The following is a 12,288-nucleotide window of genomic DNA, read 5'->3' as shown; positions in this document are numbered from 1 at the left end:
CCTGCATCCCTCAGTCCCTACCTGTGAAGGGGTCCTCCTGGCTGCTGCACCTGGCTCCCCTACCTGGCTCCCCCTATCTCTCTTCCACACGTAGCCCAGCTCAGTCTGGACACGTCCACTCTGGACTCTTCGATATCCCTGCCTCTGGTCGTGCTCTCCCACATATCTACAATTAACCTTCTCCACCATACCTAGGAACAGTCATCTTTCTTCCCCCAGAAGGCTATTCTACTTCCAGTCTTCATAAGAAAGGCAAGAAAACCATCCCCAACAGTCAGGAAAGGCTCAGACCTTCAAACTGGAGGAGCTAGTGACACAATGTTTTAGGGAGAAAGCCAGATAATGACAACTGATGGAACACATTTGGATTCTACTTTAAAAACACCTTATCCTGTAGGTACTTACAGCTTTTAAAGCTTAGTAGTTGTCAAGTGGCCTATACTGGAATAGCTACCTGAATTATAAAGGTTTTGTTCTCATTACATTTATTGACTGGAGGTTAGCATGCTTTTGTCACTGGGCCCATGCAGAGGTCAGAGAACTACTTGGAGTCTGTTCTCTCCTACCAAGTGGGCTCTGGTGATCATCTTCTAGACAGCAGAAGTGACAAGCTATGAGCAAAAGCTGTCAGGTGAACCGGTGGCAGCATCTGCCTCACTGGTCACTCCTGAAGCCGCCACGCTGAGCGCCGCCATGGCTGCGTGACAGACAGTAACTGTAACTCAGGTGGGTTTTTCCCAGCTGATCAAAACACCTCTCTTCAGTTGTTTGATGAAACACTCTGCCCTCAATTCAAGACTCAGAGCTGTGCAACTAGCAGCCCAATGAACTGTTCTTGCTGTCTAATTCCTACAAAGCCTTCATGTATGTGATCTACTAGTACCATGAGATTAGCTATAGTTCTTTCATGAAGGACTAGAAATTGCTAAGGTGTATAACACAGGTGTCCTAGCGAACTTGGATCAGAGCTGGGTGGTGGTGGCACACACCTTTAATCCCAGAACTCAGGAGGCAGAGGCAGGTGGATATCTGTGAGTTCGAGGCCGGCCTGGTCTACAGAGTGAGTTTGAGGACAGCCAGGGCTATACAGAGAAACCCTGTCTGGAAAAACAAAACAAAACAAAACAACAACAACAACAACAAAAAGAAAGAAAGAAAGAAAGAAAGAAAGAAAGAAAGAAAGAAAGAAAGAAAGAAAGAAGAAAAACAAGTCAAAATAAACAATTTCATCTCTTTACTTTTAACTAGTTTTCTGCAAACCAACATATACTTTCTAGAGGACAAAACAAACTTCACTATAACTAAAGCCACATATTAGCAGCAACTTCCAGTTGGCTCCGTGAAATCTGTATCAACTATGTACAACGTGCTAGGCATTGTTCTAACAATCTCATTGTACAAGTAGAGGAACCTGAAGTAGGTATCTGACTTTTGTTTTCCAAAAGTCAGTTTACACTGGTCTGAGGATGGAGAGATAAGACAAAACATTCAGAGCTGCCATAGCCAGCAAGAAACTGATTCAGAGCAGAAGTATGCGGCTCAAATCTGCATGCTGTGCTTCTGCCTTCCAGGGAGTGTGGAGGCCAAAGCTCAACACCACATATCTTTCTTTAGTGCTCACTGTTTTAGAGACCAACAGGGTCCTACTGGCATCGGAGCTCACTAATTAGCTAGACTGGTGAGCCAGTAAATTCCAGGATCTTCCTATCTCTGCCTTCTATGCTGGGATAACAGGAATGCCAGCGGAGACTAAGACTCAGGTCTGCAAACTTGCCAGACAAGCACTTTACTTCCCAAGCTCCCAGCTCAGGCAGTGTGATGCATTTAATCCGAAGCTTCCTGGGACACTCCCTGTTGCTACGGGAAGTATAGCCTGCCTTTACACCACATTCCTTCCCTCCTCTCTTAATAATGAAATCATACTCACTCTTCAAATCTCAGCACAAATTCTCATCTCTTTGGAAGGCTTTTCTGTTCTGACCTGAAAAGGAAGTGCTGAAACAAAGTATTGACCAAACTGTTGGGGGGTGGGGGGGGGGGATCAGCCTGCTACACAGTCTCAGCAGTCAGCCACGTACTACAAAGCAGGACGACCTGGGATCAGTCCCTACAATCCACACTGCAGAGATAACGGATTCCATCAAATTATCCTGACCTCCATGTGTGCCTCGGCAAGCACATACTCCCCCTACCAAGTAAATAAATAAACGTTTAAAAAAAAAATTACTAAGTAGGCTCCAAATGAGGTACAAAAATGCATCTGCAGGCCAATGGGCAGATAGGAACACAATTTGCAGTAGAAATGCACTGAAGAACATGAACAGGCTGTGAGCCAGATTAGGCTAAAGTGTTTAAAATCTGGCCTGTAAATGGTGAGAACTATAAAGTGACTTCAGGGGGAAGAAAAACGATCTTAATAAACTGTACACTGGGGAAACCAAAACACCCTTGAAATCACAAAGCCTGGCTTGGTGTTCACACCTATGAGGGTCTAAGACCGAAAGACCATCAAAGCAACAGCAACCTGCTTTGCCAGCCTAACAATTCAGACAGTAAGCACTGTGCTGCAGGAGGAGGCTGCCTGGGATAACTCAAATTCTGGGTTAGTGATGGAGTATATTTTATCAGTATTAATCTTCTAAGCAGGAGGAAATGGGCTAGGGATGGAGGGGTGAAATATTTGGGGGACATTAACAAAATGTGGATGAAACACCAATCACAGGAGAGCTCCAAGCTGCTAATAAAAATGGGACTCAGCCTATTAATGCTGTCTGATATTGTGGGAAGAGCAGACAAGACATTGTGGGGAGGCCAAGTATGGATACTTGGCACACCAATATCTAAGGAGGTAGCCAGGAAGAAAGAAGTCAATGAAAGAGATAGCTAAGAAAAGGGTTGGTGGGGTGGGGTACACAACAGGCAGAGGTCCTTAGCATCAGTGTGGCATGGCAATACAGAATCCCATGTGCACGCTGGGCTTGCTGTGACCTCAGGGAGATATGTTATGATGGGGCAGGTGGGAAAGTCAAAGGGAGACGTGGAGGACAGCACTTTTCTGAGGTGAGGATGTGTTTTGAAAATCGCAGAGCTTACCCTGTACTTAGCTTCTGAAGACCGTCCTTGTATGTATAATTCTACTATTGCAGGATAAACCAAATGTAAAATACAATTAGTTCATGGTTTTTATTACCCTGGCTGTTTACAGAAAAGTATTTTCCACTGTTAATTTAGGCATAAGAATAGCTGTTTATCTCATGACCTTTTTAGAAGTTTTAAAAAATGAAAAAGAAAAATTGCATCTGAGAAGATCTTATTATCATTGGTTTTAAAAAAGGTTGAGAGAGAAAGAGGCTTCTGTTTCGTCCATCAGTAACTCCGACCAAACAAGGTGTAGAACTTGGCAGGATTCTTGCCACAGACACACATGGCTCCCGGCTGCAGCTCACACAGAGGGTTGAAAGGAATGCAAAGGCTTTTGGCTCCCATGGATGGAGCACCAGGTTCCACATCTTGATCCCTGGAATTAAAGACAGTAGTGATTCACTCCTGCTGTGCACTGCGCCCTTCTCGGTGCAGGGAGTCAGGGCTACACTTACCTGGCAGTCATCTTTTTGATCCAGTCCTCACAATCAATTTCCCCACAGAATGGAATCTGTGCAATCTGGAAAGGAAGAACATTCTGCCATTACAGCCCCTGGAGAAGTACCCGAGTTCTCTTTTCACCCTTCAAGCAAAAGGGCTCAGTGTCCCAGGGTTTTTGGGGCAAGGGTACCTTTGCAAACACTGGGAACTTGGTTCAGAAGTACACAAAAGAGCAAAAAAAAAAAAAAAAAAAAAAAAAATGTCATTTTACAGCCTCCAAAATCTACACTCATAAAACTAGACACAGGTCATGTGTGCGACACACTAAAGTGTCTGGATAACTGGCTGTGACGTGGTGAGGTCCGCTGTAGTTCCCCCACAGGTCCACAGGCATGGCTGACAGGAGGAGGAAGGGGGTGATTAAGAATAAAGTGATTTCAAGGTAATGGTCAGGCAAGTGGCACTTGATCCCATTTGCTTCTAACAGGTCAGTAGTAAGTTGAGTAACTTTTAAAGTACAAAAGCTTATAAAAGACAAAAATCATTTTTTTATCCGGAAAAATCAACCTTTCAGTTTTCCTTGGACTGGTTAATAATGGGCAGAACCAACACTTAGTATTATTTGAATTCTAAAATTCACTTCCTATTTGAAAATGGGTTGTCCTGTAATCCCAACTACTTATAAGGCTGAGGCATACAGATCACAAGTTCAAAGTCTGACAAGGTCTGTACAAGTGTGCCTATCTCCAAATAAAGTAAAAATGAAATACAGAGGAACAGGATATGAGTTCAGTGGTAGTGTTTGCCTAGCATGCACACAGACATTGCTCAGTCCACAGTAGGCCCCAAATAGGAAGGTGAGAAGGAAGAAAGAGGAGGGGGAATATCCCTAGCCTGGATTTTCTTTCAATGAAATGAAATGTTTGACAGGCCAGTTATTTCTTCATACCCAAACGGGACCTGCCTGCAATAGCAATTATGTAGTCTCTCGAGGTCACTGCTGGTGCTGATGCTGGGAAGAGACCTAGATAAGGAGATGCATAAAAGAGGAGAGGGCTGGAGACCTGTCCGGGAAGTGAGAGCGTCTGCCACCAAGCCAGACGATGTAAGTTCAATCCCAGAGGACACCACAGTGGATGGAGAGAATGCACTGTTGCCAGGTTGTTCTTTGCCCTTTGTGTGTGTGCTCTGGCATGCATGCTCACTCATGCAGTGTGTGTGCTCTGGCATGCAAGCTCACTCATGCAGCAGACAGGACAGAGAGGGGCAGGCAGTGAGAGTGGAGGCGGCAGCAGCAGCAGCAGCTGCTCACCCACGTCTTGTGAATTATCAGGGTTCTACATTCTGAAAATGAAGAGCCCACCTGAAAGGAAGAGTTCTAAGTCCTGAGCTATACAGCAGTGTCTCAAAGACAAAAGAGAAAGTTCCTCTGCAAAGCCTTCCTGTGAACCTGGGATCTAGGAAACATGATCAAGTTTCTATGCTCATTCAGTGACTGTGCTAGTCTAATTTCTGAAATGTATCAATGGCTATTCTGATCAACTGCCTACGACTACAGAGGTAATACATTTCTAGGTGTGCCCTGAAGGCCTAGGAATGAATGGAGAGAAAGGGCAGGGACCAGAGAGTATATATACATACTAGCTTTAATATAAAAATTCTTTGTGCCATGAAAATGGAGACAAAAGACCTAAAACCTAAGCTAAGTAACAGTCACTTCCCTGTATGAGAGCTGCAAATCTAAAGGTTTCTAAACAAAATAGATAAGGAAGTACATTTATAAAACTGTGTATAAATAATAAATAACATATAAAAAATTATTTTATATGTTATAAAACATATAAAATAATGATTATAGCACATGGAAAAATTGTATTTGGATTCCTAAGTTATTCTAACAAAGCCTGGTGGCACAGGGAGATAATTTTAGCTACTTAGGGGCTGAGACAAGAACATCCAAAGTTCAAAGACATCCTAGCTCACCAGTGACCCCGAGCCTAGCCTGTCTCTACTGGGAGATAACAAGGAGCTCAAGTGTAAGGGTCTTGCTTAGCATGCCTGAAGCCCGGGACTCAGCCCCTAGCACCACAATCTCAGCAAGTACACTAAAGTGAAAAGGAGGACGATCACACTTGAAAGTCAGTGAGCAGACTAGCCTCTCCAACTCCTTACCAAGCAGAGAGGACAAAAGCAAAGTTTTACCTAACTTTAACTTCCTAAGATTCTTTCAAAGACTGTTTGATGGTCATTCAGCACACCTGAGATAACCCTCACAGAGCAAGAGAGAAAGCACTGACTGCTGAATATAACAATCTATTTATTGTCCTGTGTATTCTTTAAAGATGAAACTATAATATCCTGCTCCACCTTAAAATGTGAAATCCCCACAGTAATTTACCTAACATTAGACTAAAATACACAACCCACTAACACCTTATGAATCTCGGTTTTATATATATGGTATTATATTAATGTCTCTAATAAACTGTTATATAAAAGTGACTAATTCTATCTTTATAGTAAATGAAACTTTTAATTTAAATTATTAATGGAGAAAGCTGAGTCTGTTGGCATAAGCCTGTTGTCCAAGCTCTCAGGAGACAGAAGCAGGAAGATTACAAGTTCAAGGGCTGCCTGGGCTATACAGTGAGTTCAAGGGTCACCCTAGGCAATTTAAGGAGACCTTTACTCAAAATAAAAAGAATGGGCTGGAGCTATGGCTTAGTAGTAAAGTGCTTGCCCAGCATTATCACGCCAAAGCCTTAAATCCAATCCTCATTGCTTACGGAAAACTCAAGAAAGCAAAGAGAAAGCAACACATAAACACACTGCACAGGAAGGAAAACACCTGAGAGCAGATGGCCACGTGACCTCCAGTCTTCTATTACAAGCATGCAGCATGACTCAAGGGAACATTATAGAATACAGAAAGGTAAAAGGTCAGAAAAACAGTAAACCAAAGCCAAATGCTAAAGAAGTAGGGATCTGATAGGATTTTTAAGATCATCTACTTAACATTTATTTTACAAATCAGCGGAGTGAGAGGGGTCATTTCCTCAGCACTGGGACAAGATACATACTAGGCTACTATCGTAAAACAAACAAACAAAAAAAAAAAAACAAACTCCATCTTTTATTCTCAACGAAATCTTAAAAATCTGAGGAGGAAGTACATTAAACTGTGTTAGAGAAGTCTAACTTCTGGCATCTAATTCTATGGGCTAATTTGTTTAGACTCTGGCCCATGGTTTTCTCATTTGTAATCTGAAGACACAGGACTGGCTGAATATTTAACACGTATACCAGAATACTAAAGTCCATAAGTGATTCACTCTAATAATATATGAAGCTGAATAATGTACAATCATTTTAATTGGCTGGCTTAAAAAGAGATTAATACAAAGTATAAGTTCAGAGTGTTTTAAAATACAATTCACTGGAAAGTAGTAGAAGTGGTACAGCATTGCCAACACAGGTAAGACCCTAGGGGGTCAATCCCTAACCCTGAAGAAAACAAACAAAACCAAGAAAACTTTTTGGAAGTCTCTTACCTTTCCAGAATCTAGCATCTTCTGCAAGTCCTCCAGTGTATTCGATACAACCATGTGTGTTCTCAGGTCTTCAGAAGCCCTACCAAAACAAATCAGAAAATACATAATTGTTCTTAGAAATAGGACAGTTTCTTTTAAATCCCAAGATAAACAAGATAAATAGTAAGTGAAAAATTAGAAGAACTCACTGTGAGTATTAACTCCCTTATTAGCGGCGGCCACAGGTAATCCAGCTACCTTTGTGCAGTACCACTTGAGCCTAGAGGTGTGGGAAGCTTGCCACATATACAATAGGCTATTTTTTTATTCCTGTTGAATAGTTCTGACTCCCACTTATACCACCCGTGGAAGCCTGTTATTTTTCAAACCCTTCTCATCTATTTTTTCCCTTCTATAAAACTGGAAAAGCAGTAACACTGTAGCAGAAGTATAGAAGCATGAATATATCACAACAAAGAAAAGCACAGACACGGGAGGCAGAGGCAGAGGCGGGCAGATTTCTGAGTTTGAGGCCAGCCTGGTCTACAAAGCGAGTTCCAGGACAGCCAAGGCTACCTAGAGAAACCCTGTCTCGAAAAAAAACAAACAACAACAACAACAACAAAAAAAAACAAAAACAAAAAACAAAAAAACAAAAGCAAAGCAAAGCAAAGCAAAGCACAGACATAAAGATTTTTTTACACCACCCAACACTCCTGTCCCCTCAGGTCTCACTATGTAGCCCAGGCTGGCCTGGGACATGGTCCTCTTGCTTTAGCTAATATTACTGGATGTAAATCACCATGCCTGGCTCCATATAACAGCCTCAGGTATTAGGTAATATTTCCATCTGCAGTAAAAATCACAAACGTAGTAATGAGGAAAAAAAGACAGTTGTTCTTTTCTGACTCGCAGGTCTAAGACCTTGTGAACTCTCAGCGATTGCTAGCTGTCAGTCAAACCTGTTTCCTCTTTTCCCCTTTCTGTCACATTTTGTAGGAAAAATCATGTCCCAGCCTAAGCTTGAGGGCAGTATGCATGCTCCTGCACCCTCACCCACCAGCACTGCCTTGACATGGCTGTGATCGTCTGTCTGTGTCACTAAGTTCTAGGGGACGACAGAACCAATAAAATTCATTGATCTAAGTTCCTGAGAAGTACAGCACTGGACCTGTAGGCTGACTTCACACTGTTTCATGGGAGAACAGGAAAGCTGTTCACAGGTCTCTGTCTTGTCTTGGTCATAAGAGGTTTGTCTACTTCACACAGGACTTCTTAAACCACGGCTGATATTAAGGAAGCTGGGATGTACCACAGTGCGAGGCACACCATGCACCCTAACACTGAATCCAGCGAATGACCAGGAGGACTCATGTCTTGCAGTCTAGAATACACAGGAGAGCCTGTGCTGTGGATGCAGGGAAAACCTCAAGAATACAAGTTTGTGCTAAGTCTACACTGCTATGTCCTTAATTCAGAAAATGATCAGTGTACTACTTTCTTTATGCTTGGTACAATAAAGAATCAATGTGAACCAGTGTTCATTGTTATCTTATTTTTAACAAGTTGTTATCCTAATCCAGCTTTTCCTTAGTAATAATATTACATATAGAATTGAGACTTACTCAAAGGCCCTATATTTATAAGCAAGTAATGTAATGCATATTGAAAATGTACAAGAAAATGTACAAATGAAACCAAAAGTAAAGTATATGCATACTGACTTGTGAATGCCTACTTGAATGTGTGTGCTATCTCTGTAAGAGGAAATCAGATTTCCTGAAACCAGCATCACAGGCCTCTGACACAGGATCTGGGAACTGAACCCAGGTCCAAAGTAAGTGCTCTTAACTGCTGAGGCATCAATCCCATTTATTTTATTTTTTGTGGGGTGTGTGTGTGTGTGTGTCCATCCGTCCGTCTGTCCGACCATCCCCTAGAGGTCCAGATGCATCTCTGGATTCCCTTGGAGCTGGAAGTTACAGCAAGTTGTGAGCTGCTTGCTGTGGCTGCTGGGAATCAAACTCAGGTCCTCTGCAGGAACAGTACCCACTGAGCTCTTAAGCACTGAGCCAGCTTTCCTACCATCACAGAGAGGCTTTTAACACTATGGCTGCTGGCTTCTCTGTAGGCCACTATAAACAGTATCTCAGGGAAAGTGCTGCTATTTACTCAAGCCACCTGGGTTCTATCAGTCTGCACAGGCGATTAAGAACTCATGACTTAAACCTCACATTGATGTTACAAAAGCCTGGTTTTGAAGTAAACCTGCTGGTTCAACAGAGCACAGCTTCTTGGTGAACACGCATTTAGGAAAGCCTGCTCCAAGTCCAACGTACAGGAGGAATAAGACATTAAGTGGCCCTGGGACTGGAAGGGAAGGCTGCTTTTAGTTGCACTAATCCTCACTGTTTGCGTCTCCAACATTAGTGAGAACTGAGAAAGGAGACACAAGGAACATAGAGAGCTACCTTGTGAAAAGGTTCAGCTGGATGTCTTCCAAAACCTTTTCCAGTTTAGCCTCAGCCTCCTTTTCAGCAATTGTCAGTTTCTCTCCTGTATCTCGTCTGACTGCTACAAATTGACAGCTCTTCATATCACGTGGCCCCACCTCAAGTCTAATTGGAACTCCCTGTAAAACAAAACAAACAGGCAGTTAAAAGTGCACATGTATATCTCAAGTTGCATACAGACTATATCATGGCTTCATCTACTCTGAATCCCATTTCCTCACAAATGGCACATAGTACATGGAATACAGAGACTTCTTGAAACCAGAAACACCTCAGACACTGAGGGCTGTCACTGGTGTACCCCAGACTCATTCCTGGTGAACCTGTGCTCTGCCTGGATCTACAGAATGCATCAGAATCCCCTGCTCACCTCAGATTTTTGTTACTATAGGTTAAGAATTGCTCAGATTACTGGCTTTGGGATAAAATTTGAGGTTTCCATCAGGGAACTTAAGAAGTAGCTACATGCCAGTTTAAGACTCCTACGTATTCAAGTCTTATGTATTTTGATCTATCTCTGAGGGGACTGAAGCCCTTCAGGTTCAAGGAGACCTTGCATTTGTAAGGTCTAGAACTCTATCTGAAAAACAGGAGGTCTTAAATTAAGCCTGAGTGAAAGATCCTTTAAAACTGCTTTTAGGACCCTGACACTGCAAATCAGGTATACACACACACACACACACACACACACACACACACACAAGCCGTTGATCAGTACTCAAGTCAAAGCCAAAGGAAAACGTAAGAGAACACCAGCAAGCCTACTTGACCCTCACAGCACAGAAGGGAGGAAAGGGAAGTGGGGGGTGCAGAAGTAGATGACATTTTAAATTAATTTTGATTAAGCTAACAGCAAGTTTCTCCTTTATCATTGTGTATCCACACATAAACTGGCTTAAAGAAGTAGCTGCTGATATCTTCCCTGAAGGTAGGGGAACATGTGAAGAAGTATGACACATAGAGAAGCAGGGTCAGCACTGAGACTAACCCCAGGACAGGGTGACCTTAGGAGTCATTTTAAAGAAAGATGATAAACACTGGTGGCTTTGTAATGTGAGATGGTTGTGAAAACCCCCACAAATCAAGCATCCACTCTTAAGGTCTCAGCTACCACGTGAGGACATGTCCCACACTACTCCTATAATGTAAGCTGGTATATATTTATTTGACTCCTAACTTCCGGACTAAGGTAAACATCTCTGATAGCTATAAAAAAAAAGGCAAATGCAAAAAGTTTATAAAACAAAACTAAGGGTGTACATTACCTAATAACGAAGCTATGCAGCAAATGAAAATATATTAAAAACATGCAGCCAGAATTAGATAGGTTCTGTCTGCACAGAGTTGAAAACAAGTGGATATGCGCCCAAGCGGACTAGAAACCTGTGAGAACTCCAACCTCACCAAAACCTCACTCCATCAATGACTGAATTCCAGATAATCATTGCAACATGCCCACATGCGGCTTCCTTAGTATAAACAAACACCTCAAGATCATTGTATTCTAACATAAGAACCAGTTTCCACAAAACTTTTAGGGAGACAAGGCACAGTTCAAAGACAGGCCAAGCACACACTAAGTGTTCACCCATTAAACCCTTGAACCACCACAGAAAGTAGTTTAACAAACAGACTCTAGAAACCCCCGTGTTACACAGTATGAACTGTACTCAGATTGAGTTTAAGGGAAGAACTTATAAATAAGGGAAGGTAACAGAAGATTCCTTAAGAGAGGCCCCTTGGTCTTTACATGCCCAACGTCAGGGCCAAGAAGTGGGAGTGGGTGGGTAGGGGAGCAGGGCGGGGGAGGATATAAGGGACTTTTGGGATAGCATTTGAAATGTAAATGAAGAAAATAGCTAATAAAAAATTGAAAAAAAAAAAAAGATTCCTTAAGTTTGCAGAAATCTAGATCTACCCAAACAGTATTCCAGCGTACCTTGAGTTCCCAGTGATTGAACTTCCAGCCTGGGGAGTAGTTGTCTCGTAGATCGACTCGGACTCGGATGTTAGCACCAAGCAGCCGCGTTCTGTACTCATTGCATTTTGCCATCAGTGCCTCTCTGTCTTCTTCAGACAGGGCATTTGTGATTCCACAGGGAATGACTACCACCTAGAGTCCAGCCAAAGACACACCACATACACATAGTGACAAGACATCTACAATAATGATCCCACAACAATGAATCATACAGAAGTTAAAGTCTGCCAATGATCTTTTAAATATATGTGATTTTACTACAATTAAAAGCATGGTGCTGGAGAGATGACTGTGGTTAGGAACCCTTATTGTTCTTGCAGTAACTGGTTTGGTTCCCAGGACCCACACTGTGGCTCACAACCCAGGGGACCCAACTTCTCTTCTGACCTTTGAGTGTTCCAGCATACAGTGTGATGCATAGACATGCATGTATGCACACATAGTAAGTTATATAAGTAAATCGTTAAACAGAACAAAACAATTCCACAACAGGCAGCATCCTAAATACATCCAAAGCATACAACTAACAGGAATTCCTAAATAGTGTACTGCTGGGCCACTCTATTAAAAACAAAACTATACCAACAAGAGCTATTAAATATTAAATAATATCCAATACCAAAGGGCTTTAAAAAAATCTAACTAGCCGGGCCTGGTGGCGCAGGCCTTTAATCCCAGCACT

The 12,288-nt window shown here is 42.4% G+C and overlaps 1 protein-coding gene across 2 annotated transcripts in view; it reads right to left on the bottom strand.

Moving 5' to 3' along the window:
* Positions 1-3,159: 3,159 nt before the first annotated feature.
* Eprs (glutamyl-prolyl-tRNA synthetase) overlaps positions 3,160-12,288 on the bottom strand; it is a 66,737-nt gene continuing 57,608 nt past the window's right edge. For both annotated transcript variants that reach the window (XM_029538481.1, XM_021197312.2), the window contains 5 exons: positions 11,565-11,738; positions 9,584-9,744; positions 7,134-7,212; positions 3,597-3,661; positions 3,160-3,517 (listed from right to left, as the gene is read on the bottom strand). In XM_029538481.1, coding sequence (XP_029394341.1) covers positions 3,367-3,517; positions 3,597-3,661; positions 7,134-7,212; positions 9,584-9,744; positions 11,565-11,738 — 630 coding nt within the window. In that variant the 3' untranslated portion in view covers positions 3,160-3,366. The remainder of the gene's footprint in view (positions 3,518-3,596; positions 3,662-7,133; positions 7,213-9,583; positions 9,745-11,564; positions 11,739-12,288) is intronic.

The sequence above is a fragment of the Mus pahari genome, chromosome 5 (genome assembly GCF_900095145.1).
Source record: "Mus pahari chromosome 5, PAHARI_EIJ_v1.1, whole genome shotgun sequence".
Classification (NCBI taxonomy): Eukaryota; Metazoa; Chordata; class Mammalia; order Rodentia; family Muridae; genus Mus; species Mus pahari.
This window is presented reverse-complemented; position numbering and strand designations above follow the sequence as displayed.